Source organism: Caloenas nicobarica, chromosome 33, assembly GCF_036013445.1.
Source record: "Caloenas nicobarica isolate bCalNic1 chromosome 33, bCalNic1.hap1, whole genome shotgun sequence".
NCBI lineage: Eukaryota > Metazoa > Chordata > Aves > Columbiformes > Columbidae > Caloenas > Caloenas nicobarica.
The window spans coordinates 2,549,346-2,575,345 of NC_088277.1; the positions used below are offsets into that span (position 1 = coordinate 2,549,346).

Here is a 26,000-nt window from a genome sequence, read left to right on the forward strand (position 1 = left end):
GTCGTTTCGAGCTGTGCAGGACAGAGGGACGGTTTCACGCCAGAGGTGCAGGACGGAAGGACAGGACAGTGCCCAGGGGTGCAGGACAGAGGGACAGAGCCGTGTTCAGCTGCACAGGCTGGCCGGTGGCCCCGCCGCACCTCCGGGACTGTCCCCATCCCGTGCCCCGTGAACCGCCGGCAGCAGCACAGCCCCGGCCCGCCTCCCCTCGCCCACATCCCACCAGCGCCCAGCTTGTCCGGCCGCCCCCCCCGGCCCTCGCATTCCTCCGGCGCGGGGCCAGTGCGCCCAGCAACCGTGGCAGGGCTGGCCTCTAATCCCCGGGCATGCCAGCCCCGGGGGGACCGTCGCCGTCACCCACTCCCCGATAGGTGACCAATGCCCGAGACGAACAATTAGGGACAAAGCCGGAGCCGCCGGGGGCTAACGCCGGACTTCACGGGTGCCTTGTGCGGCATTCGGCGAGTTTAATGAATTGTCCATCACTCCTTTCAGCTCCGCTCGCCCGGGCTGGATTAATCTGAGAAGCCGCAGTGGGGAAGGAGCCGCTAAGCCTGTATTTATTACTCTGCCATTGTAACTAATTGAGGTAATTATCTGTGACTCCAACCCCGCGCAACAATGCCGCATTCACCGCACCCCCTTCCCGTCGGCTCCTCTGCGCGGCCTGGGAGAACCGGCACCGTGCGGCCACCGTGCGGGGACCAGGCCAGGGCTGGGCGGCCACCGCGCTGCGGGAACACGGCTGGCACAGGGACGTGGCACGGCCGTGGTGTGGCCGGAGCCACCGCTCCGTAGGGCCGCGGCCAGTGGTGCCGGCACACGCAGGTCGTGGCACGGCCAGCACCTCTTGCACGCGTAGGTCCCGGCTCTCTGGGGACACCCCTAGCACCGGCACATCCACGGCCAGGGCTCCCTGGGGCCACCACCGGCACACGGGTGACCACACCTCTCTGAGGACACCGCCAGCACCGGGGACACACGGGTCACGGTTCTCTGGGGACACCGTGTCCATCCCCGGGTCCTGGCTGGGACCCGCAGGGGCAGTGCCAGGTGCGGGGCAGGGTCCCCCCGTATCCCCGTAGCGCCCGGACCCCGGTGCCCCCCGGGTCCGCCGGTCCGGTCGGTCACCGGCTGCCCGGCGACCTCTGGCGGCCGCGGGCGGGACCGCGCCCCGGTCCGGGGATACCGGTACCGGGCGGGACCCCGGTCCCATGCGTGCGGACCCCCCGGCGGCGACCCCGGGCCAGCCCCGGACTGCGGCGGGTTCCGGGGGCCGGCGAGAGGCGGGGGGGCCCGGGGGGGCGGCGCTGGCGCCAGCGCAGCCCGAATTAGAAGGTGATTTTTCTCGGCGGGGAGCGGGAGGGGTTCGGGCAGAGTTGAGCCCACGGAAAGGGCCGCGTCACCTTCCCCCGCGTCTGGGACACCCCGGGCCACACCGGGCAGCGTGCCCGGCCGTGCCGAGCTGTGCTGAGCTGTACCAAGCCGTGCCGAGCTGAGCCGAGCTGTGCCGAGCTTCACCAAACTGATACAGGCCACGCCGAGCCGTCCTGAGCCGTGCCGAGCCATGCCACGCTGCACCAAACTGATACGGGCTGTGCTGAGCTGTGCTGGGCTAGGCCGTGCCGTGGTTCTGGGCTGTGCCAAGTTGTTATGGGCTAGGCCAGGCTTTGCTGGGCTGTGCTGAGCTGTGCCAGACTGTGTTGTGCCACGCCAAGCTGCGCCTGGCTGTGCCAAACCGCAGCAGGTGGTGCCGAGCTGTGCTGGGTCACACCAAGATGTGCCAGGCAGCATCGAGCTGCACCAAGCGGTGCCAGGCTGCACCAAACCATGCTGTACCGTGCCAGGCTGTGCCATGCCAGGCCATACCATCCCATGCCATGCCAGGCCGTGTCAAGCAGTGCCGAGCCGTGCCAAGCACCGGGGCAGGACCACGGCCGTGCCTCGGTGGGCTGAGGTCGCTGGCGTGGCTCAGCCAGGCCCAGGTGCGAGACCCCAGTACCCGAGGTCACACACCAGGATGGGGGACGTGTGAGGTGACATGGCCTTGGGGCTGCCCCACGAGTGGCCCCCCCGGGGCACAGGAGGGCCCGGACGCCTGGGTCCCCCACTGCGCCGGCTGCCCCCGTGCTGTGACCTCCCAGCTGGTGTCACCGGGATAATGACAGGGTCGCGCAGGGGGGCGGGGGAGGAGCTGGTTTTAAATAACGTGCAAATTGGACACGTTATTTGTGCGGTTTCCTCTGGCCACGGGGATCCTCCCCCCACACACACAGTGTGACTAAGAGGTGGTGGCCATCGGGGGGGACGGTCCCCCCCAGTGACTCACCCGGGGTCCCCCCCCGGGCCATGACGTGAGGCCGGTGGCCGCAGGCCAGCCCCCCTGTGCTCACCTACTCATTACGGGCGACCCGGGGGGGCCGGCGCATCCCGCCCCCGCTGTGATGTGCTGCGGTGCCCAACGGGACACCCGGGGCCTCCAGCTGACCCAGCACCGTGCGGGGGGGTGTCGGGACATCGGGGTCCTCGCTGGGGAGGGGGAGCCACACGTGGAGGTGCAGGGGACGGTGGGGGGGCCTGGGGAGGGTGATGGGCCCCCCCCCCTCCCCCCCGCACACACAAGGTGGGGGAGGCGGCACACGGGGTCCTGCAGCTTTTATTAGGGTCAGCCCCCCGGGGCCCCGCCCCCCGAGAGCCACACCCTGCCAAGCCCCGCCCCACCTGCGCCACACCCCACAAAGCCCCGCCCTTCAGGCCCGGGGGGGGCTTGCGGTGCCCGGGGGGGCCCCGGTGCTCTCCAGGCTGCTGCTGCTGCTGCTGTAGGGGGCGGTTTCCCGGCAGTGCCGCCGCCAGGGCCCCCCCGCGCCTCCCTCGGCCTCCGAGTCGGAGTCGGGCGCCGTGTGGCGGCGGATGCGGGACACGGCCTCACGCAGCGCCTGGCTGTACAGCGGCGGCCGCCGCGGGGGGGGCCGCGCACGGGGACCCCCACAGCCACCTGGGCTCTGCCAGGGACCGTGGGGGCTGCCAGGGGGGTCCCGGGGGGGTGACGGTGCTGCCGGGGGGGTGGCAGCCCCTTGAGACACAGGGGGGCTGCCCGGGGGGGTGCTGGGCCCCGGGGACCCCCCAGTATAGCGGACCTGCTGCCGCTGGGGGGGACGCACGTACTGGGCCCGGACCACCACGCGTGTGGCGTCGATAAGGACGTGCCCCCCTGTTCCCCGCCGCCCTCTGCCGCGCCCTGGGACCCGGTCCCGGCCACCCACCGCCCGGGGCAGCGTCTGGCTGTGGCAGGGGGTGCTGGGCCCCCCCGGGGCCGGCTGCGTCCCCCGGGGCCGCCGGTGGCCGGCCTCGGTGGCCGCTCGGGGCAGCGTGTGGCTCCAGCTGCCCGGCCCAGCCCTGCGGACCCGGGGTGCTGGGGGGGGGCTGTGCCGTGCCCGGGGGGGCTGGAGCTGCAAGGTGCGGTGGGGAGCGTTATAGGCGGGGGGTGAGATGTAGGGGGGTGGCCGCCCATGGCGGACGTGGGCCGCCTGCACCCGCTGCATGTGGGCGTCGTAGCTTGGGGGGCTCGGCCGACACCCCAGCGCTGGGGGATGTGGGGCACACGGGGGGTGCCGGCTCCAGGGGCTGCTGCCCCCTGTCCCCTCGGGCTGTCCTGGGGAGCAGCGGGTGGGGGGTGCCCGGGTTTGGGTCTTGTGCCCCCGGGGGGGTGGGATGGCGAAGTCCGGCAGGCGGCAGGGAGGAGCTGGGGGCACTGGGGACCAGGGTGGGGCCAGCTCCGCCACGAAGCGCTTCTCCAGGTACCTGCAAGACAGAGAGGGGGGCGTGAGGGGCGTGAGGGCCGGGGGGCTGCACAGGTGGGGGCTGGGGCATGGGACGGACCCCCCCACCCTGCCTGTCCCCACTCACGTGTACTCCCCGGCGATACGGCGGTAGGTCCAGGGGGGCGGGGGAGGGCACCCCGCGGCCATGCCGGTGCCCGGGCTGCAACATGCCACCGTGTCGATCTCCACCAGCAGCAGCTTGGTCCGCTCGCAGATCCGCAGCTGCCCCGCGCCCTGCTCTGTGCCCCCCAACATGGCCCCGGGGCACCGGGGGGTCCCCGCCGGGGGGGTCCCCGCAGCCACACGCTCACCGGAGCCCCGGTGCAGCCACGCACCCGCCTGCACACGCGCAGCCACCACTGCACGTGGGGCCTCGGAGACCCCTGGGCCCTGCCCGGTGGCACCGCCAGGCTGGTGGCTGTGGGGTACGGTGACCCCTGGGGCAGCCCCAGTGGCCGGGAACCCAGCACACCGTGGGGACCCCACCGGCCGTCCCGGGGTGGCGTTCCCCCCCAGGATCCCTTCCCCCCCTGCGACTATCGAGCTGACGCCGGTTTTGGCACCGCACGCCGCAGCCCACGCGGGCTCTGAGCGGAGCTTAGCAACCCTCCGGCGGCGGCATGGCAACGGCAGCGGCACCAGCCCCTGTACGTGCACCAGGTCCCCCCACGGCCCCCCAGCCCCACAAGCGCCCATCCCGGTTCTCACCTCTCACCACTGCACCAAAGCCGGTGCTGGACCCCAGTGCTGGTGGCAGCTGGTGGCAGCAGGGGCCACGTCCTGGCCTCCCCCCCGGCCCGGAATGTGCTGCGCTCAGCATGGCCGGGCCTTGTACCTCCTCCAAGAGGCACCGGCAGTGGACCCAGGCGTCGGGGCTGCTGGCGACCCCCCCCAGCACACCCTGGGGACCCCGGCATCACAGCCCCTGCCCGACACCCCCAGCTCACCACTGAGAGGGTCCCCGTGTCCCGCCGGGTCCCCGTCCTGTCCCCAGTCCCAGCCTTTTAGCAAAGCCACAGGCGGAACAAACAGGGATTTAGGGTCTGGGCGAGCTCAGCAGATTCCCCTGTCCCACGGGGTGGGGTGGAACGAACCCCCAATCTGGGCACCCCCTCCCCTGGCACCGGCAGCCAGTGCCCCCGAGCACCCCGTGGCAAGACCGTGTTTGTGCCAGGTTTGTGTTTATTTGCCGTTTCTCTCTGTGTACAAAGCAGTGGCAGGTACAGATGTGGCCCCTGTGTGGGGGGCAGCCCTGGGCTGGACGGAGCTGAGTGAGGGCGATTAAAACCAAACTCAGTGAAACCTCGTGTGGGGGACGAGGCTCCACGCAGGGAACAGCCACGGCCGGAGGTGGCTACACCGTCCCTGCACCCCAGGGGTGCCCCCCCTGCACCCACCAGCCTGGCTTCGGGATGCAGGGTGTGGCGTGGAGGGAGCCGGGGGGGCTGCCCACGGCTGGAGGTTATTGCTGGACGCTGCTGGTGAGCGGGGGCCCTGCCCCTGCTGTCCCCGCCAGCTCGGGGGACACAGCAAGAGGGGGCAGGAGAGGAGGGTGAGGGCACCGGGAGGGGCTGAATCCCCCCCCAGCCGCCTCAGGGGCCCTGCGGGAGGACCAGGGCCTGCAGGATGTCCGAGAGAGACACGATGCCCTTGACCACGTCGCTCTCGTCCACCACCACCAGCCGGTGAACCTGGCGGGGGACAGGGAGGAACTGAGACCATCGTGGGGACCCCAGACCCCGCTCCGCCTGTCACTGTCGCCCCGGGGGGGTTACCTCGGCTTCCACCAGGCGGTTGATGATGGTTTCCAGCGTCTCGTGCTTGTAACACTTGAGAACGCCCTCAAAGTAGTGTGAGCGGTGCTGCAGCGCCCGCGTCACCGTCACGTCCAGGTTGTTGTAGGTCTTCTCAGCTGCCAGGTTCTGGGGTGGGGACAGGGGCTGGGGACACGGCCGGGACCTGCACAGCCCCCCACGCCCCGCAGGGCCCCTCCAGCGCAGGCTCTGCCCACTCCCCGCCTCCACAGCCCCTCCAGTACTCACGATAACGTCGAATTTGGAGTAGATATCCACTACCCGCCCTGGGGAGGGAAAGGGTTGTGAGAGCTGCCCGTGGTCACACCAGAGGGACGTGGACCTCAAGCCGGTGGTTTGGGAACACCCAGCACACACTGTGCCCAGCACCGGGCCCTGTCCTTACCCGAATCATCAACAACGGGCAGAGCAGAGACGCGGTGCTGCACGAAGATGCCCAGTGCCATATAGATGGGGGTGCTGGTGCGCACCACGGCGATGTTGCTGTAGGTGCCGATCTGCAGCTCCTCCAGTGTCTTGGCCATGAACTCGGGCTTGGGGACCTCTGCTATCTGCAGGGGACGGAGAGGGGGACAGTGCTGACGCTGGCTCAGCTGCCGCGCCCCAGGCCCCGCCACGCTGCCGGCTCCGGACGCCTCCGGCTTGTGGGGGGCCTGGGCCACGGTCCTACGGGTGAAAACAGAGAGTGCTGGGTGCAGAGCAGGGTTCGGGGGACCCCTGGGGAGTCCATGCAGCATCCCAGGGACCCCCCAGCACCCAAAATGCAGCACAAGGTACCGAAGCTGCCCCCACCCCGGTGGTACCTGGCACAGCCTGGGCCGAGCACATCCTAGGCAGGGACAGGACTTACAAAGAGTTTGAGGAACTTGAGGATGCGTTTGTGGGTGAGGATGTAGAGTGTGTTCCCTGAGTCGGGGTCGATGACAGGCAGACGGTGGATCTTATTCCGGATCAGGGAGGAGACGGCCTCAAAGAGGCTGCGGGGCAAAAGGGAGAAGGAGAATCGGGGTTCACCCGCACCCCGGCACAGCCGCAGCCGTGTCTCCCTCCCAGCAGCACCGCAGTACCTGGCGTTGGGGGAGATGCAGACCAACGGCTTGAAGGAATCCTGCAAGTAAACCTCTGCAGGGAGAGGGGACACCGAGGGGACACTGAGGGGACCGGCAGCACCATGGGCACACAGGGTGCGGAGCTGGGGGGCTCCAGGCGCCCCAGGCAGTCTGGGAGGGCGGGAGGCAGGGGACAGTGATCCTGCTCACCTCTCCACGTCTCTATTTTGTGCTCCTCCAGCTCGTAGATCTGAACCTGGGCACAAGGAGAGAAACAGGGATCAACCATAGCCGCGCAGGGAGAGGCTGGACCTGGGTCTCCGTGGGGTCAAGCCCTGTGCAGCCCCACCCCGATCCTTACCATGGGAGACTTGTAGTAGCGGTGCAGGATGTTGATGAAGTCGGTGATGGTCAGCATGCCTGGGGGGGTGGGCAGGGTGAGTGGGGTCCCCCCAGCTCCCCCCGAACCCCCCGTCCCCCCGCTCACCCACGAAGCTTTGCTTCTTGCTGTCCCACAGCGGGGCAGCCCGCACGCCGTTGGTGACGAGTGCGAAGAAAGCCTTCTTCACCTGCGGGGGGGACACGGGGGTGTCATAGCAGGGACAGGGCATCCCATGGGGGACCGGGGACCCCCTGGGAGCCACATCCCTCCACCCTGGTTTGCAAGAGCTTTACAGGGTGGGTGAAGAGCCCCAAGACCACCCCCCAGCTCCGAACCTGCCTCCTGGTCCCAGTTAAGGCCCCAGGCTCCAGCCTGGTCCTCATCCTGCCCCCCCAGCCCCAGACCTGCCCCCCCAGCCCCCAAACCTGCAGGGAAGTGTCAAAGACGACCAGTTTGGAGCTGGTGGGGATCAGATCGTAGCAGCGATGGGACTTCATGAAGGCGGTGTAGGCGCCGTGATGGGGCTCCCCTGGGGACGGGCAGCATGAGGCGCCTGCCAGCAGTGAGGGGACACCACAAACCCTGGGGCACCCCAAACCCCAGGACCCAAAACACCCCAAAGCCCAGGGCACCTCAAATACCAGGACATCCACCCCAGGGCTCGGGGATGCCCCAAACCTTGGGACACTCCCAGGCTCCAGGGCACCCCAAATCCCAGGACACCCCAAAGCCCATACCACACCAAGCCCTGGGACAACCCAAACCCCGGGACGCCCCAAATCCTGGGGCACCCCAAACCCTGGCACGTCCACCCCGGGGCTCCGGGATGCTCCAAACCCCGGGACACCCCAAACCCCGGGACAGTCCCCCTGGGTTCCCGGGACAGGGACTCCCGAGGCTGCCACAGGTCCCAGGACGCCCGAACCTCCGCGACACCTCCCAGGCCCGGGACCCCCCCGCCGCTCCCGGTATCACCTTCCAGCCCCGGGGGGCTCTGCTCCGCCGGGCTCTCAGCGGCCGGGCCGGGCCCGGGGCCGGGATCCTGCGGACAGAGACGAGTCGCGTCGGGTCGCGTCGGGCCGGGTCGCGGCCCCCGATCCCCCCCGGCCCCGTCCTTCCCCGGTCGCCCCTCCCGGCTCCCGTCCCCGCTGTCACCCCCGGCCCCACCGCCACCTCCATGGTCCCCGGTCCGTCCCGCCGCTGCCACCCGACTTCCGCCCGGCGCCTGGCACCAACTTCCGCCAGCACTTCCCACGCGACCGGAAACGCACGACCCACGTGAGTCGTGACCGTCGGGCGGAATTCCCCCCTCCCGCCGGGTCACGGGCACGACGCGGGGTCCCCAGGGGTCGGGACGGGGACACACCTCGGGGTCCCCAGCGAGCTGGGGGAGCGTCACCGGCTCAGGGAGGGGGACACTGCGGGGGCACCACGGCGGGGACCCCACCCGAGCGGAACCGAGCGCACGGCAGCGACGGGACACGGCGGGGACCCCCCGCTGCCGGGCCCGGTCCCGGCCCCCCGCCCCCGGCCCCCGGAGGCAGCTCCCGGCTTCACACGCGCTTTATTTTAAAATAACATCCAGTGGTTCGGTATCGGTAAAAACGGGATTCCTACGCGCCCGCTATGTACAGCCCCGGAGGGATATTCGTTAAATTCTGTAATTTTCTGTTAAAACTTTCTCATTCCCCGCCCCCACTCGCGCTTTTTTTTTTTTTTTAATATATTTTTTTTTTGCTTTGCCCCTTTTTTTTTTTCTTTAAACATTTTCACCTTAAACCTTTGTTTTTTTGCAGCTTTTGACGAGTTGCGGAAGCAGCTTTTTCAAGATCGCCCTGGCCCTGCCCGGCCACCCCCCCCGCCACACCGGGGGGTGGTGGGGGGGGTCACCGACCCCCTTCATTCCCCCCAGCCCCGAGGGGACCAGACCCCCCCCCGGGGGCGGGGGGGTCCCCGCCACACTGTGCATTTGTGCGTTAAGAGATCCCGGCCCCCCTCGGACATCCCGGTGGGGGGGGTGTGGGGGGCAGGTGGTGGCCCTGGGGGGGTCGCGGCTGAGTTTTTTTTTTGGGGGGGGGCGGGGGGGTCTTGATGTGTAATGCCCACTCGCTGCATCACGTTCTAAGGCCACCCCTGCCTGGCAGGAGGCTCCAGACTCCCCCCTCGGAGACTGGGCTTAAAAATGCCGCGGACAACCCCCCCGCCTTGCGCCCCCGCACCCCGAATCTCGGCCCAGCAGAGTACAAAGGGCCCCCCCGCCCCCCCGTCTAATATATACAATATAAGGTATAAATAGATAAATAGCCTTTTGCCCCCCCGCCGTGCTGATGGAGAGTGGGGGGCCCCCACCAGCCCCCCCACTGCTGGGGAAACAGGTCTGGCTCCCCTTCATGGCACACGGCTGGGACCTCCTGGGGGGGACACGAGGGCAGACCGCCCCCCATGTGTCCCCCCCACTCCGCCTGCTGCAGCCATGGCCAGAGCGGGGGAACAAGGGGGGGACCCCAAGGGAAACTCCCTCCAGGGGCTGGCAGCTCTGCCCGTAGAGGGGCGGGGGGGGGGTCACATTTAAAAACAACAAGAACAACACCAAAAAAAAAAAAAAAAAAATCTCTAACACTTAAAATGAGGTAGGTTTGGGTGCAGAAGCTCCTTGTGTCGGTCGGGGGGGGCCCTTGCCCCAGGGGGGGCCCCGCGCCGCAGGCGCCTCCTCCTGCGTTTCGGGGTCTCGTCCACACGCACAAAAAGAAAAAACGAAAAACCAAGAGAATCGCAGGAACCGAGCGAGCTCCGGCCACCATGGGGCCGAGCCCGGATTGTCGAGCTCAAGGATCTGTCACTTGGGAATTAGCGAGTGGGTCTAATTAGTTTTGTTTCTAAAAAAAAAAAAAAAATAAAATTAAGAATAATAATTAATCAATCCAGGCCGGTTCCCGTTGGGCTCCGGCTCTGCTGGGATCGCTCTGACCCCTGTGGAGGCAGGGGGTGCTGGGGGGGTCGCGCTGCCCCCCCCCTCCTCTTCCTCGCAGGACGAAGCAAAGAAAACCCTGAGTTGCCAGTTCGTCCGTCCGTCCGTCCCGCTCGGCCCCGCCGGAGCCTCCGTGCCCCGGTCACCACCGTCACCTGCCCCGGCACCTCCCGCGGCCCCGGGGGGGTCCTGGTGCGGGCTCCGAGGGGGGGTCGCAGCCCCTGGCCCCCCCGTTTTCCACACTTAGTTCATCCATTTCCGGCAGTTCCAGGCTCCGCAGTGGCAGGGGATCTTGTGCTGGTCGTCCTCGAAGTCGAACTGGTAGTCGTAGGTGAGCTGGGGGGGAGCAGGGAGTCACCTACGGCACCGGGACCCCCCCCGACGGCATCGAGACACGCCCCCCCCCTGCCCCACGCCCCCTCTGACCTCCTCCCCCTTGGGGATGCGCCGGCTGGAGATGATGATGATTTTGTCCTCCTTGTCGAAGGTCACGACTTCGGCCACGCAGTTCGGGGCACACGAGTGGTTGATGTACCTGGTGGGGGATGCAGAGCGGGGAGGGGGGGCTTAGTGCCAAGCCAAGGGGGGGTCCCAGCACCCCAAAAGTTCCCCCTGTGCTCACCTGGCCGGGCCCCCTGTCAGCGTGGCGTCAATGACGTGCTCGTTGTTGATGCGAAACATGTAGATGCCGCGGTTCTGGGGAGGGAGGGAGGGTGGATCAGTGGCTGCACCGAGTCCCCCACACCCTACCAGAGCCCCCTGACACCCCACCTGAGCCCCTCCATGTCCCCCCCAAGCCCCCCACATGCCACCTGAGCCCCTTCACACCCTCTCTGAGGCCCCAACATCCCACCAGAGACATCCCCATCCCACCAGAGCCCCCCCAGCCCCACCTGTTCCTCGTAGATCTTCTCACGCCGGTTGGCCACCTCGTTGCGGATGATGGTGCCGATGTACTCGATGACCATCGTGTGCTTCTCGATGTCTTTGGCCGCGTAGAGCCCCAGCCCCTGGATGCGGGACCGCGCCAGGTACACGTTGTTCTTCCACTCGGTCTTCAGGCGCCGGTACTGGGAGGACTTGGAGTGCACGAACTGTTTGCTGTACGGGGTGTTGGTCTCGCCCGTGAACGTGCTCTGATACGCCTTAGACATGCTTGTGCTGTTCAGGGTATGTGGCCTGTGGCAGGGAGAGCAGGAGGGTGAGAGTTGAGGGATCCCCAGTGATCCCAGTGGATCCTAGTCACAGAATCATTGGATCACAGGATGGTTTGGGTTGAAGGAACGTTCCCAGCTCACCCGGTCCCACCCCTGCCATGAGCAGGGACATCTGCACCAGCTCAGGTTGCTCAGAGCCCCGTCCAGCCTGGCCTGGGATGTCTCCAGGGATGGTTCAGCCACCACCTCTCTGGCCAACCTGGGCCAGGCTCTCACCACCCTCAGGGCCAACAATTTCCTTTTACCTAGCCCAAATCTCTCCTCTTTTAGTTTAAAACCATCATCCCTTGTCCTGTTGCAACAGGCCCTGCTCAAAAGTCTGTCCCCGTCTTTCTTTAGGCCCCTTTTAAGTCCGGAAAGGCCGCACTAAGGTCTCCCCGGAGCTTCTCTTCTCCAGCTGAACAGCCCAACTCTCTCAGCCGCTCCTCCCAGCAGAGCTGTTCCAGCCTCAGGTCATTTCTGGGGCTCCTCTGGCCCCTCTCCAACAGGTCCAGGTCTGTCCTGTGCTCAGGACCCCAGAGCTGGACGCGGTGCCCGGGGGGTCTCACCAGAGCGGGGCAGAGGGGACAATCCCCTCCCTTGAGGTCCCGCTTACCGCTTGTAATGGGTGAGGATTTTGGGCTCAGAGCGGGCACAGCCAGTGGGGTTGATCATCAGCGGCAGCTCCATCAGAGGATGGCGGCCGTAGCGGAACAGGTAGTTCTGGCAGCTCTCGACGCCGGGCAGCTGCGGAGCGGGGAGTGGAGGGGCCGGGGGTCAAGCGGCAGCACCAGCATGGCCCCCGGCCCCTTTCCCAGTTGGGATGTGGAGAGGAGAACTCCCCTTCCCTGGGACCTACCGACTCAGCGATGCGCAGCACCGCGTGCACCGTGAGGCCAAAGAGCTCCTCGCCCTTCAGGTACTCGGGGAAGAGGCGCAGCATGTCAGCTTCCTTCCTCATCATCGCCACCGGCTCGATGATCCGGTTCCAGACAGCTGACAAGGGAATCAAGAGAATCGCTTTGGTTGGAAAAACCCCCCAAGATCATCAAGTCCAACCACCACCCCAGCTCTGGCACTACCTCATGTCCCCGAGAACCTCATCTCTGCGTCTGTTCAACTCCTGTAGGGATGGTGGCTCCAGCACTGCCCTGGTGCTTGTTCCTTGGGAGCAGAGCCCAACCACCCCTGGCTCCAAGCTCCTTTCAGGCAGTTCAGAGATCAGAAGCTCCTGTTCTCCAGGCTGAACTCCCCAGGTCCCTCAGCCGCTCCCATCACACTTGTGCTCCAGCCCCTTCCCCAGCTCCGTTCCCTTCTCTCAACTCGCTCCAGCACCTCAAGGGCTTTCTTGGCATGAGGGGCCCAAAACTGATCTCCCAGGATTGGAGGTTTGGCCTCCCCAGTGCCCAGCACAGGGACGGTCACTGTCCTGGTCCCACTGGCCACGCTGGTGCTGAGGGGGTTGGAGCTGGGGACCCACTGGAGGCCCCAGGGACCCCCATTTTGAGCCCCTCAGCAGGATGATGGGGAGGAAGGCAGCGAGCCGGTGCCTGCAGCTCCCTTACCCTGCGGCGAGGAGTCCGAGAAGACCAAATCCTCCAGCCCCTGCTCGATGACCTGCACCACGAACTCAGGGCGGCCGTTGTTCTCGCAGATGGTGCAGCGGTAGCAGCAGCGCCGGTTGTTGGTCCGCAGGCTCCAGTAGATGCGCGTGGCCTCGTAGCCCACGGGGTAGAGCGCTGTGACGCTGTGAAAATCGGCCATCTGGTGCGGCAGGAGCTGCCCGATGGCGTGGAAGACCAGCCCGCCCACGCGGAACATGTGGAGCCGCTCCCCGCGCTGGATGATACTGGCGATTTGCTTCACCTCGTCCCGTTCGATGTAGACACGGCGGAAGACGGTGAAGCTGCTCAGCTCCTGCTCACAGGGACCCTTCAGCTTGTGCAAGGGACACAACATAGTCTTGTCCTTGAAGAACATGCACTTGGCGCGGATGGCGCAGGCGAAGTGGTAGACGCTGGGGCAGCGGATGCGGTTGCAGCTGTTGGTGGCGCCAGTTCTCTGGCACAGGGAGCACTTGGTGAGCAGCCCTCGGTGCAGAGCCACCTCCACGTTGATCAGAGCCCCCCCTTGCGTCTCATAGACCTCCGTGGACCACAGTGCACAGTTCAGGTGGACCCAGAGATCAAGGTCGAGGTTGAGCAGGCGGGCTGGACCATCCGTGGCCCCATCGCCTTCCTCATGGCAGAAGCAGCACTTGCGCAGGTCCCGTGGCACCTTTTCGGGGCGCAGGGTGGTGCCCAGCTTGTCGATGAACTCCGCAATCTCTTTGTCCCCGTCCCGCTTGGCCCCCCCTTTCTGGATGGTGACGAGGAAGCGCAGCCGTTTCCACCGCACCCCCTTCCACTTCTTCAGCCGGGGTCGCGTCTCGTCCCCGTCCTCCAGCGGCCGCGAGCGTGGCTTGAAACGCAGCGGGGAGTGGGGGGCTGCGGCCCCTTCCTCTTGGGGGGCTGGAGAGGGGGCTGCTGGTGGGGGGGACAGTGGGGCTGGGGCTGCCTCCTGGGCCAACTCGGGGTCGGGGACCCTAGCAGCCTCAGTGGGGCTGGCAGGGGAGGGGACAGAGGGGGACAGCGGGGGAGAGGGCTCCTGGGGCATAACGGAGAGCTGCCGCACGTCCAGGTTGGAGACGTTGTTGACGTAGCAGTGGTGAAGGGTCTTCTCAGGCGCGGGGCTCTCCTACGGCATGGGGAGGGGGACACAGGTCAGAGCATCCTGCGGCTGGGACCCTCAACGTCCCTGTATGTCACAGGAAAGGGTCCTTGACCCTGCAAGGACCCCCTGACCCGTCCTGAGACACTCGCCACCGCCCCATGGCGGGGTGTGGCCCCTCAGATACCCTCCTGCAATGACAGGGGACCGACAGGGGACCTACAGGGACCCCATGCACCTCTCTCTGTGCTCAAACTTAGTCCCAAAGAGCCCCTTCCTGCACCCCCACACACCCCACTCCCACAGTTCCAGCCCCGGTGGGACCCCGGCAGACCTGGCGGAGCAGCGTCAGGAGGTCCAGCTCGCCCTTGAGGCTGTACCCCGGCAGCACCGCGTCAAACTGCTTCAGCCACTCCGAGCTGCCATCTGGCACCTTCCCGGCCAGTGTCACCTTCTCCTTCCCCCCCAGCACCCCTGCAAGACACAGAGACAGCCTGTCACGGGGCGCCCAGCCCAGGGACACCAGGGAGCCCGCGGGGACAAGGCAGATGCTCACCAGCGACGTCTGTCTCCACCTTCTTGGTCTCGACCACGGCCGCGCGCATGGGGCCGTCTGGGAACAGCACCTCGTAGGAGCTGGGGATCTTCACGCTCAGCAGCTCGGCCATGGCTGCCATCACGCCGTTGAGGTTCTGGGCCACGGGACAAAGGGATTTGTCCAGGGCCCCGGTACCATCAGGCGGGGGTCACCACCAGGACAACAAGGGTCTTTCCTCCCCCCGACCCCTCACTCACCTTGGCAGCCGCTGCCGACACCGTCAGCATCACAGAGACCTCGCTGCCCCTGCCCTTCTCCCACGGGGCGCCCGGCCCCGCTGCCCCCACCTTCCCAGGGGGGACCCCGAACGTCTCCGCAGCCTCATAGGGCTTCGTATCGGGGAACACTGGTGTGGGGAGAGGGGGGATCAGAGCTACGCAGACCCAGCCCCAGTGCCAGCCACCCATGAGCCCACCAGCCACCCCCCACCCCTGCAGAAATGCTGCTGGGAACGTGTCACCTCGCGTGAGACAGACTGAGGTGCGGTGACAGGATAGAGAACACAGCACTGATGCGAAATCATCGGGAACAGCCCAGCCCTGACACACGTGTGCAGTGAACACCCCACAGCCTCCCTCCCCTGCCTCCCACCCAGGGATCCTATCCTACCTGTCTGTGCGGGGCACAGACTCACCTCCCCACCCCATTTATACTGCTCCAGACCCCCTCCCTGCCCCACCTCTCCCCATCTGCCCCATGGATCCCCTCCTGCCTGGGCCATGTGTCCCACCCACCCCATGCTCAGTGCTGCCCACCTGGGATGCTGGCACGGGGGATGATGGGGATGATGGGGGACAGGACCCGCTCCTCCCGCTCCGCCTTGGCCTCGCTGAGCAGCGGAAAGCGCAGTAGCTCCTCGCCCAGGACGCTCTCGGGGGACGAGGCTGGGACGATGCTGTCAGGGGAGTCGCTGTCATCATCGCTCTCCATCCTGCGGGGAAGGGGATGTCATGGGCTGTGGGGGCTGGTGTCCCCCGTCGCAGCTGGTGTCACCCACGGCCTGTGGCTCACCTGACGTCCTCGGTCTGGTTGTGCGGAGGAGTAGGCAGAGCTGCCAGCAGGTCCAGGCTCTTCACCTCTGCAGCTGGTGTGTCTAAGTGAGAAAGGAACAAGTATCACAGGGAGGTAACAAGGGGCAGCAAGGACACTGCACTAGTATCCCTATGCTCACCTTTCTGGCCGTGGTGCTCGCGGGCCAGGTCAGAGTCCTTGGGCTGCTCCCCCAGCTCCTCAGGGACCGTGACGCCGTTCACCATCTTCTGCTGCACGGAGGGGGGGGGCGTGGGGGGCAGCGAGGAGGGCGGCGTGGGGGGGTTGCTGAGGTTGTTCTGGGGGAGACAGCAGGGTAAGGATTTGGGGAGGCCCAAGAGCCCGAGGCAGGGGGAACAGGGGAACCCCTCACCTTGGTGAGCAGCTGAGAGTAGTAGTCGGGCACGCTGTCGAGCACGGCGCTGCCAAAGCCGCCGCGCAGCTGGCTCTTCCCATTGATGGGGCTGCTGCCAAAGGGCGCGAAGAGGCTGAAGTTGGCCGTGATGGTCGGCTCCGTCAGCGGCAGCAGCGACAGCTCCTGGGGACAGGGTGGTGAGGGGGGCCGGGGGTGTGAGGCAGCCCCCACTCCACGCCCCCGGCACGCGGCCATACCTGTTTCAGCTGCCGCATGAGCACCTCGCTAGGCCGCAGCCCCTCGTCCTTGCGCAGCTTCTTGCGGGAGGCCGGGACCCGCTCATTGCCCTTCTGCACCCGCTTGGGCTTGGTGGCCACCGGCTTCCTGGCGATGGTTGGGTCCTGCGGGGAGAGGGGAGCGGGAGCCATACCAAGCGCCGCCCCGGTGCCGTGCCCCCCATCCTACCCCGCAGTGCCACTCACCTCCCGGCCCAGCAGCACCGGCTGTGGTCGTGGCTCCGTCCCAGCGCCCCGGCTCTCCGTGTGCCCATTGAGCTCAGCTGGACTCTGTGCTGAGAGCTGCACGTTCTTGGCACGCAGCAGCTTCTGCAGCAGCAGGTGTCCAGCCTCGGAGCGCCCACCCGTTGCCAGCGTGCTGCTGCTCTGGCTGGTCCCGCTATCCCCGTTGGCCTCCAGCTTTGCTGCCTCATCCCTGTCCAGCTCACATGGTGCCACCGCCACCTCCTCCTTCGGCTCCTGCTTCACCAACACCTGGGCGGTTTCGCTGGCCACAGGAGCCCCCTCCAGCGCGGCCCCATTGATGTGGGTCTCGCTGGGGCCAGCTGGGTCCACGCTGGGCACCTCGGGGGCCCAGGAGCCGTGTGGCGGGTCGGGGAGGGGGCCGCTCGCTGTGGGGGTCAGCCCTGGCTCCGCCGGGCTGGGAGCCGAGGCTGGGACCGTCTTCTTTGGCTCTTGGGGGCTCCGCTCAGGGGATGGCGGCGTGGGGAGCCGGACGAGGCCGGGCTGGGGGCCACGAGCAGCCAGGGCTGCCTGCACCAGCTCAGCCAGGGGCTGCTGGGGGGGCTGCCCTGGCCCCCCCCGCCCCTGCTCCATGGCAAAGCTGGTCTGTGGCTCTGCCGGGGCGCCTGGCTGCGGCTGGAAGAGCGGCCCCAGTGGATGAGGAGGCTGGCGGGCGGCAGGGGGACCATGCTCCGGGGCCTGCCCGGGGAATGGGCCGGGGGGCAGCAGCGCCGGGCTCTGCTGCAGCAGGTTCTGCTGGTGCCGCTGTACCAGGAGTGCCTGGAGCTGCTGCTGCTGCTGTGGTGTCAGGTGCCGCAGCTGTGGGTTCTTGGCCAGGACGCCCTGGAGCTGCGCCCGGATCTGGCCCATCACCGGCCCCGGCACCTGCCCCAGGACGCCAGTGGAGAGCGCAGCCATGCCCGGTGATGGCACCGCCGGCCCCGTTTTGTGCTGCCCGGGGCTCTGCAGCCGGGGGGGCTGTGGCTGGCCCGGCAGCAAGCCTGATGGCCCCTTGCTCGCCTGCTCCAGTGGCCGCGGTACTGGAGGCAGCGCCATGCCCGGTGCCTGGCCCGTCCCGCAGCCCAGTGGTGGCTCCGCCAGCCCGGCAGCGTCCCCTTGCTGCTGGGACAGCTCGGGCTGGGGGGCCCCAGGGCTCTGCAGCGGGGCGGGGAGCAGGGGGCCTGGCTGCACTGGGGCCGCCCGCAATGCCGGCTGCGGGGATGCCAGGAGGAGCTGGGAGGCCGGGGGCTCCGGGCTGCCCAGCCCCGGGGGGTTGAGGGCTCCTGGCTGCTCCTGGGGGCCCCCATGCAGCTGCCCCCCACTCTCGCTGCCCTCGGCAGGCAGGGTGCTGCCGTCCGCCCCTGCGGGCTGGTCCTTGGCAGCCAGGATGGCCGGGGCCGGCTGCAGTCCCTGACTCAGGTGCAGCGCAGAGGGGGGGGCCTGGCCCACCCCCCCGTGCTGTGGAAAGTGCTGGATGGGCGGCTGCCCCTGGCCCACCCCCAGGAGCCCCGGCTGGGCGGCCGTCGAGTTCTGCTGCTGCTGCGGGGCCAGCAGCGCCCGTGACTGCCCCAGCTGCTGGGACAACACGAGCCGGTGGCTCAACATCCCCGGAGTCTGTGGGGGCAGCTGGGGTGAGCCCAGCACGCGCTGCTGGTGGGGGCCCAGGAGCAGCTGCCGCTGGGGCGGGGGGTGGCCCAGCACCGCCTGGTGCTGCAGCCCCGGTGCCGGTGCGTGGCCCAGCAGCCCTGGCTGCTGCTGTGGTGAGAGCTGCTGCACCAGGAGGCTCTGCTGGCTGCCCAGCAGCCCCGGCTGCTTCGGCACCAGGGGCTGCCCCACGGCGCCGGGCTGCGGAGCTACTGCTGCCTGCTGCTGGCCCAGCAAGCCGGGCTGCAGTGAGCCCTGGCCCATGACACTAGGCTGCGGCAGCGCCGGCTGTGCCATGATGCCAGGCTGCGGCATTGAGGCTTGTCCCATGACAGCCGGCTGCTGCATGGCTGCTTGTCCCATCACACCCGGCTGCTGCAGCGAGGTCGGCTGTGCCATCATGCCCAGCTGTGGCATTGCAGCTTGTCCCATAACACCCGGCTGTTGCAGTGACGTCTGTGTCATCATGCCCTGCGGCTGCAGCGAAGTCTGGCCCAGGACACCCGTTTGCTGGATTGCTGCCTGACCCATGACGCTCTGTTGCTGCAGCGACACTTGTCCCATCGCACCCGGTTGCTGCATGGACGTCTGTGCCATCACACCTGGCTGCTGCAGCGACGCTTGTCCCATCACACCCTGCTGCTGCATGGACGTCTGACCCATCACACCCGCCTGCTGCTGCAGCGACACCTGGCCCAGCATGTTCTGCTGCTGCAGTTTCTGCGCCAGCTGCATCCTCTGGAGCTGCCTCTCCTGCAGCAGGCGGCTGTCGGCAGCCAGCCCGCGCAACGCCGGGTTCCCACTGAAGAACGTGTTGGAGGTGCCGGGCATTGGTGCATTCCCCACACCTTGCTGGCCCATGAAGGGCAGGCTCTGCGGTACAGCCATGGACACGCCACCCTGCGGCAGGCGCAGCCCCCCGGGCTGTCCCGGCTGCTGGCCCAGGCCTTGCGCCCCCACCACGGTCCCCGTGGGCTGCTGGACACCATGAGCCGAGAGCAGCTGCCCGGGGAGCTTGGACATGAGGCGAGGGCTCTGCGAGGGGCTGAGGGCCATGACAGCCGAGGCCTGGTGCTGGTGCTGCTGCTGTTTGTTGCGGTACTCGGCCATGAGGTTGGTGTGTTCCTTCTGCTGCTTCCGCACCTGCCAGGATGCCGGGGGGTCAGTGACAGTGGGGGTTAGTGCCAGATGACAGGGTGTTAGCACTGGGGACGACGGGGTGTTAGTACCAGGAACAGTGGGGTTTAGAACCAAGGATGTCGAGCCGTTAGTAATGGTGACAGTGGGGGGTTTGTGCTGGGGACAGGGGGGACAGCAGAGTGTTAGTATTGGGGACAGTGGGGTTTTAGTACCGGGGATGGCAGGAAGTTAGTGCCAGGGATGGTGAGGTCTTAGGGCCAGGGACGGTGAGGCTTTAGTGCCGGGCACTGCACGTTTGCAGTGGGGAAAACACACTTGCACTGGGAACAAGGCACCCACCCGCCTGCCAAGCCCTACCTGGTCCAGCTGCTTCTGGATTTTGCTCTGCTGCTCTGTCACCAGCTTCAGCTTCTCGGCATCAGCCTCAGGGAACTCCCGCCCAGCTTTCTTGGCGGTGCGCTGCTTGGCACAGAGAGCCTTGCGTGACTTGCGGTGCGCCCCGATCTGCTCCTCCAGCACCTTCAGCTGCATCTGCAGGAGCTGCTGTGTGTGGAACAGCCACTCCTCGTACTGCCGCTGGTCAGCTTCATCTGCAGGAGCGGGGAGAGAATCACAGAACAGTTTGGGTTGAAGGGACCTTCCCAGGTCCCCCAGTGCCACCCCTGCCATGAGCAGGGACATCTGCACCAGCTCAGGTTGCTCAGAGCCCCGTCCAGCCTGGCCTGGGATGTCTCCAGGGATGGTTCATCCACCCTCTCTGGCCAACCTGGGCCAGGCTCTCACGACCAGTAGGGCCAACAATCTCCTTGTATCCAGCCTGAATGTCTCCTCCTTTAGTTTAAAACCATCATCCCTTGTCTTATCGCAACAAGCCCTGCTCAAAAGTCTGTCCCCATCTTTCTTTAAACCCCTTTTAAGTCCGGAAAGGCCGCACTAAGGTCTCCCCAGAGCTTCTCTTCTCCAGCTGAACACCCCAACTCTCTCAGCCGCTCCTCCCAGCAGAGCTGTTCCAGCCTCGCATCATTTCTGGGGCTCCTCTGGCCCCTCTCCAACAGGTCCAGGTCTGTCCTGTGCTCAGGACTCCAGAGCTGGACGCGGTGCCCGGGGGGTCTCACCAGAGCGGGGCAGAGGGGACAATCCCCTCCCTCCACCTGCTGCCCACGGGGCTGGGGATGCGGCCCAGGGTACGACTGATCCGTGTGCCAGCGCACGTTGCCGGCTCACGTCCCATCTGTCATCCCCAGCATCCCAAATCTCCACAGGGCTGCTCTCCATCCCCCATCCCAGCCTGGATGGATACCAGGGGTTGCCCAACCCAGCTGCAGGACCTTGAACTTGGCCTTGTTGAAGCTCGAGTTTTGCATGAGAAGGCTCAGATAAGCATGGCCCCCAGCTCTGGAGCCAGCCTGGCCCTGCTCAGCCCAGCCTTCATGGGCAGAATGAGACCCTCCCCAGGCTCCTGGCCCCCCTGCCACCTTGGTACTCACTGATGACGCCCTGCGCAAAGGTGGGAGGGTTGGGGCGAGCCTGGGTCGGGTCGGTGCCGCTCCGTTCCTGGCAAAGAGAGTAGCATTGAGAACACACATCACACCATTCCCCATCCGTCGTATCCCCTCTCCACAGCTGCCACCTCCCTGGGGTACTGTGAAGACCCTGGGCAGAGCCCAGCATGATCCTGAGCCCCAAGGGACCCCCAATCCCACCCTGGACCCCAACTCACCTGCCCGCTCCCTGCCAGCAAGTGATTCTGCATCTCAGAGACAGCTGGGCCGCCCGAGAGGCACTGGGCCAACAGTGAAACCTGTTGCCTTTTGGGGGCGGGGGGGAAAAGCAGAAATGAGGGATGAGCCGGGGCCGAGGCATTCTGCCCGCCCCGTGCCCGCCACCCCCTGCCCGTTACCTGTTCATGCCCGGGGCCACCCCGATGCTGCCCTGGGCCATCACCTTCTTGATGCCCTTCAGTGCCACCATCTTGGCCTTGGCAATAGGGTCCATGATGTCCTCAGCTGCAAACTTGTCCAGATCTGCTAAGAGAGAGGCAGTAGACAGCGCTACAGCATGTTATTCTACACCCCCACAAAAAAGGACCCCAGATCCCCCCAAAACAACGACCTGCAGCCCCCACCTGTGTCTGGGAAGAAGCTGTTGGCCAACTGCTGCTGCATGACGAGCTGCGGGGGCTTTAGGCCCAGGCTGGGGGGCTGCACCCCGGCCATCGGCTTCTGCGCCAGCACCTGCTGCTGGCTCTGCTGCGGCTGCGCCAGGGCCACCTGCACGCTGGGGGAAGCCGCCAGCACGTGGGGTTGCGCGGGGGCCATGCCCATGTGGGGGGTCAGCGCCGGGCCCTGCTGGGCTGCACCGAGACGCGGCGGCATCAGCGGCGGCCTGGCCACGAGCCCCAGCTGGAGTGGGGACTGGGGGGCGCCCAGGCGGGGCGGTTGCCCCTCGGCGGGGAGCAGTGGATGCCCCGGGAGGTGGGGGGTGCTGCGGGGCAGCTGGGCTGACATCTGCTGTTTCTTCTGCAGCTCCTTCTTCTCATGCTCCAGTAGGTCCTCGATGAGCAGTGGCAGCTCACTGGCCACCAGTGAACTCTCCATCTTGTCCAGGTCGTCAGCCGGTGAGTGCCGGGCGCTGCCCAGGCCCAGTGATCCCCCATCCAGCTCAAACTTCTCCAACAAGGGGTTACTCTGGTTGCTCAGCTGGGCCGGGGCCAGCCCACGGCTGGCATAAGGGTCCTTCTCCGGCAGGGGAACACCAGTGTGGCTGCTGGGAGGGAAATGAGCTAAACCAAGGCGAGCCGGGCCGGCCCCAGGGCTCAGGAGGTTCTGGCCAGGTTTGAGGCTCAACCCCAGTGAGGCAGAGATCTTATCCGCGCCCTGCAAAGCCTCCGACTTGACAGGGGCCGGGAGCTGCTCGGGGCCGCCAGCAGTGAACTGGCAGGGAGAAGTTTTCAGGCAGCTGTCCTCCAGCTTGGGCTTGACGTCGGCAGGCAGCGAGCCAGCCTTCACCTCCGCACCGGGCGCCAGAACAGCACCCGGCGGGCAAGGAGAGAGTCCCAAGCCCACCTTGGGCACCAGCGTGTCCTTGGGCACCACCCGGTCCTCCACGGCTGGGGCCACGGCATCTTTGCTGTCCCCAGGGTTGGGAAGCTTCAAGCCGGGCACCAGTGGCTCCGTTTTGAGCTGGGCTTCGCGCTCAGCTTTCTCGTTGGCTGATTCAACCAGGCGAAGGTGCTCATTGAAAATGTCCTTCTTATCCCCAGTGTCCAGCTCGGGGTCAGTGTAGGCCAACAGGTCGAACTCATCGCCGTTCAGCAGGTCATCAAGGTGGGGATCTGCCGTCTCCAGGCTGTCCAGGTTGTCCAGGTCATCGTCCCCTTTCGCCACGTCTGGATCCAGGCTCAGGTTGGCCAAATCATCATCATCTTCCAGATCCTTGTGAGAGCCAAAATCATCATCCAGATCGGGCTCCACTGGCACCTCACAAGGCAGACGTGTCCCCTCCAGGCTCAGGTGGCTTTTCCCTGGGGTCGGGGCCGGTGCAGGGTCTGGTGCAGGACTGTCCTTGTGCTCGTCGGGGCGCAGGGCTGAGCCGGAGGACAGCGGGCGTGGGGGGACGTGTGGCAACTCCAGGCCAGGGGCCGGAAGCGGCGGGGGGGCAGCTGCTTTGCCATGGGGCTGGGGGTGGGTGTTGCTCATCTCGGCTCCCTGCGGTGAAGCCGGGGGCACTGGGATCTTCTGCGGCTGCAGCACTGGCGTGGGGAGTGCCTGCACGGGCACAACGGGGGCACAGAGGGCCTGGGGGGTCCCCTCCTCCCCAGGCAGGAAGAAGCGGGGCCGGGGTGCCTGGGGGGTGAAGGGGGACCCCACAACCCCCCCAGGTCCTTTCTGTACGTTGTGGCGCAGCTCGATGAAGGGGGCGCCCAGGGTGGCGGGCGAGGAGGAGAGTGTTTCAGGGGGGGCCGGCAAGCGGGTGCCCAGGCTGCCCACAGGGGTGGCAGCAGCCGGGGGCACAAAGCGGGGGGTGCTGGGGAGCCGCAGGGCTGCGGCTGCTGCCTGCTGCTGCTGCCAGAGATGCTGCTGCTGCTGCGGGGCTGGTGCCGGGAAGACCCCCCCACGGGGGTAGAAGGTCTGCGGGGGTCCCACTGCCGCCCTGCAAGACACGGCAGTGTCAGAACCAGCTCAGCACCACCACAACACACCACGCACGGGACCCCAGGGTGTCCCGACACCACGGGTCACACCCAGCAACACCGCAGCCACCCCGTCCCCTTGGGTGAGCCCCACAAGCGACAGCTGCGGGGGACGTGCCCCACCAGGGTGAACCCCTCTGGTTCTAACTGGTGCTGGGCACTCACCTCCCATTGATGTCCAGCGCTGCTGGCGTGGGGGCTGGCGGGGGCCGAGAGAGCCGCTCATCCTGCCCGAACGCCGCCTGCACCATGACAGAGCCGGGCAGCTTCCCGGCACTGGCTGCAGTGGCCAGCGTCCCCAGGAGACCCTTGTCCTGGGAAAAGGGGAAAAGGAACATTGTCGCCCCCTCCATACCCAAGCCTCCTCGGCAGAGCTGTTCCCCAGCTTGCCCACCTGTGCTGGTTGGTAGCCTGGGGCCATGGCCCGGCTGAGCTCAAAGGCTGCACTGCCAGCCTCAGGGGTCCAGCCCGCCGGCGAGGGAGTGGCAGCTGCCGCCGCGTTCTCCTTCTCCTGCCGCAGGCTGTTGCGCTGCATCTGCTGCCGGATTAGCAGCTCGCGGAGCCGCTGGCGCTGGGAGGAAGCGAGTGTTAGGACCAAGAGAGGGGACATGGGAGCAAGATGAGGCTGTGCTGATCTCCGTCCCCATACTGGGTGCCTGCAGCCCCTCCACGGCGCTGCGGAAGCTGCCACAAGCAAGCTGGGCTCCGCATTTCCACCACTGACCACACAGATCCCTGTTCCCTCCTTGCACCTCATCCCAAACCTGGGCACACGTGGCATCACCAACAGCGACTCCTCACCTGCCGCTGCTTCTCCAGCTCCGACTGGCTCATGGTGCTGAGGGCCCCGTCCTGGCTTCCCGGCAGCTCCGCCAGCTCCCGGTTTGGGGGCACCGACAGCCCTGTGGCCACCTCCTCCCTCTTGTCGGCCGCCAGCCCCAGCGCAGCTCGGGGCAGGAAGGCAACAGAGCCGTCCGGCTGCTGTGGGGCGGCTGGGGGCTGTGGCAGCACCGAGGACGGCCGCAGAGGCGAGAGGCTGTAGGTGTCGGTGGTGCCGGGAGCCAGCGGGCTGCCAGCCTGGTGGAACCCAGGGGAAGAGATGTAGGCCGAGCTCTGGGGCTTCCCGGGGCCATAATGGCTGTTGATCCCATGGGGCTGGTGGGACGGGGAGCCCTTGAGTGGCTCCGAGACGGCCGGGGGGAAGGTGAAGCGCATGGGGGGCTGGTTCCCCGAGAAGACGCTGACACCGGGGGAGCGGGAGAAGGGCGGCTGCTGCCCTCCCCCTGCTGCCTTGGTGTGAGGTTCAGCCCCCGGGGTGCCCCCGAAGCCCCCACCAGCTGCTGGGCTGTGCGAGAGTGGCACCGACTTGAACCCCGGCTCTGGGATCTGGGGCCGGGGGGGTTTGTGCAGGGGGGTGAAGGGGTCCCGGGACTGGGGCCGGGAGGGCGGCTGCGAATAAGGGTCTGGGGACTGGAACCGGGGGGTGACGGGCGACTGGCAAAAGGCTTCGTTGGAGAGCGGCCGGGGGGTGAGGGGAGACTGGGAGCTGGACTGGGACTGGGGGCTGGCGGGGACGCGGGCAAAGGGCTCGGAGGGCAGGGAGCGGGGCGGGGGGGCACAGCAGGACTCGGCGGGGGGCTGCGGCCGCGGCGTCAGTGGGGGCTGCGAGTAGGGGTCCAGGTAGGGCGACTGGCGGTAGAGCTCAGGGTGGCCAGGGGGCGAGGGGGCCAGTGGATGGGGGTCAAGGGGCCGGTGCCCCAGCCCTGGGCTCTGTGGCTCCACCTGGGACACCCGGGGGGTCAGGGGGGCTTTGAACACATCGGGTGCCTTCAGCTCCACAGCCGAAAGGTGGGGGCCGCCCGAGGAGTCCCCGTAGCCCATGGCAGGGGCGTAGCCAGGCGAGCAGACTCCTAGGCTACCCCCATCCTCCTTCTTCACCTCCAGGCCCTTCTTCTGCTCCCCAAAAGGCAGAGGAGAGAGCAGAGCCTCAGGGGGTCGGGTCCCAGGGCTCCCCGGCACTGAGAGGTTGTCCAAGGAGGGACAACGGGGCTTCAGGAAAGCGTCAGGGGTGCCAGGCTGGTGCCGGGGGGTGCCAGGGGGCGTGGGGTGGAATTCAGGGGGCTGGGAGCCGGGGCCAGGGCGAGGGCTGGGCTGGGGCTGGCCGGGGAAGGGCTGGAAGGCAGCACCCGCCGTGGGGCTCTGGCCCAGGGGCGAGGGGAAGCGAGGCTCCAGTGCGTAGGCAGGCGCTGCACCATAGGGATCGTGCGAAGGCACTTGGGCAGGGGACTGGGGTGGGAGCTTGAGAAAGAGCTCGCTGGGCGACTCTGGCCCCGCTCCGGCACCCGGTGGGGGCTTCAGGAAGCCCTCTGTGTTGGCAGGGGGGCTGCCGATGTAGACAGGCTGTGCCCCCGGCGGCACTGGGATCCGCAGGTGCAGCGAGGGCCGCTCGGGCTTGCGCAGTCCCTCCCCTTTGGTCTGCTTGTTGATCTGGCTCTCGGCCTGCTGCAGAGAGAGCGCGGCCGTCAGAGCCGCAGGACCCGCCTGCCCTATGGGGCTGGGGGGGAAAAACACCACGTCCCCCAGGG

The 26,000-nt window shown here is 67.2% G+C and overlaps 3 protein-coding genes across 4 annotated transcripts in view; all 3 read right to left on the reverse strand.

The window, feature by feature from the left end:
• Positions 1–2,750: 2,750 nt before the first annotated feature.
• On the reverse strand, positions 2,751–3,542 carry DDN (dendrin). The gene has a single exon (XM_065654288.1). The coding sequence runs from the start codon at positions 3,540–3,542 to the stop codon at positions 2,751–2,753; it is 792 nt and encodes a 263-aa protein (XP_065510360.1).
• Positions 3,543–4,985: 1,443 nt separating this feature from the next.
• On the reverse strand, positions 4,986–8,288 carry PRKAG1 (protein kinase AMP-activated non-catalytic subunit gamma 1). The gene is made up of 12 exons (XM_065654279.1): positions 8,234–8,288; positions 8,042–8,108; positions 7,492–7,595; positions 7,172–7,253; positions 7,046–7,104; positions 6,895–6,940; positions 6,703–6,757; positions 6,486–6,612; positions 6,021–6,186; positions 5,864–5,901; positions 5,597–5,743; positions 4,986–5,512 (listed from the first exon to the last, which is right to left on the reverse strand). Exons 1-12 carry the CDS (start codon positions 8,243–8,245, stop codon positions 5,414–5,416), a joined length of 1,002 nt encoding a protein of 333 aa, XP_065510351.1. The 5' UTR covers positions 8,246–8,288; the 3' UTR covers positions 4,986–5,413.
• A 1,048-nt stretch (positions 8,289–9,336) lies between these two features.
• Positions 9,337–26,000, reverse strand: part of KMT2D (lysine methyltransferase 2D) — a 28,844-nt gene continuing 12,180 nt past the window's right edge. The window contains exons 32-55 of one of the 2 annotated variants that reach the window (XM_065654484.1): positions 24,217–25,917; positions 23,810–23,986; positions 23,581–23,729; positions 21,349–23,375; positions 21,124–21,247; positions 20,944–21,031; positions 20,711–20,777; positions 19,581–19,813; positions 16,404–19,226; positions 16,179–16,322; positions 15,940–16,104; positions 15,709–15,865; positions 15,549–15,630; positions 15,293–15,468; positions 14,735–14,883; positions 14,496–14,631; positions 14,274–14,413; positions 12,796–13,966; positions 12,090–12,226; positions 11,847–11,977; positions 10,928–11,213; positions 10,657–10,730; positions 10,461–10,569; positions 9,337–10,370 (exon numbers count right to left, since the gene is read on the reverse strand). In XM_065654484.1, the coding sequence (XP_065510556.1) occupies positions 10,278–10,370; positions 10,461–10,569; positions 10,657–10,730; positions 10,928–11,213; positions 11,847–11,977; positions 12,090–12,226; positions 12,796–13,966; positions 14,274–14,413; positions 14,496–14,631; positions 14,735–14,883; positions 15,293–15,468; positions 15,549–15,630; positions 15,709–15,865; positions 15,940–16,104; positions 16,179–16,322; positions 16,404–19,226; positions 19,581–19,813; positions 20,711–20,777; positions 20,944–21,031; positions 21,124–21,247; positions 21,349–23,375; positions 23,581–23,729; positions 23,810–23,986; positions 24,217–25,917 (10,539 nt within the window). In that variant the 3' untranslated portion in view covers positions 9,337–10,277. Of the gene's footprint in view, positions 10,371–10,460; positions 10,570–10,656; positions 10,731–10,927; positions 11,214–11,846; positions 11,978–12,089; positions 12,227–12,795; positions 13,967–14,273; positions 14,414–14,495; positions 14,632–14,734; positions 14,884–15,292; positions 15,469–15,548; positions 15,631–15,708; positions 15,866–15,939; positions 16,105–16,178; positions 16,323–16,403; positions 19,227–19,580; positions 19,814–20,710; positions 20,778–20,943; positions 21,032–21,123; positions 21,251–21,348; positions 23,376–23,580; positions 23,730–23,809; positions 23,987–24,216; positions 25,918–26,000 lie in introns of both variants that reach the window. The other variant, XM_065654483.1, reaches the window with a different exon arrangement.

Excerpts from the sequence above, each read along its gene's own strand:
- DDN (XM_065654288.1), bottom strand. The coding sequence starts at position 3,542 with ATGCAGCGGGTGCAGGCGGCCCACGTCCGCCATGGGCGGCCACCCCCC.
- PRKAG1 (XM_065654279.1), bottom strand. Across the intron at positions 5,744-5,863 it reads ACTCCAAATTCGACGTTATC|AACCTGGCAGCTGAGAAGAC; the intron begins GTGAGTACTGGA and ends TCCCCACCCCAG. Across the intron at positions 5,513-5,596 it reads ACCGCCTGGTGGAAGCCGAG|GTTCACCGGCTGGTGGTGGT; the intron begins GTAACCCCCCCG and ends GTCCCCCGCCAG.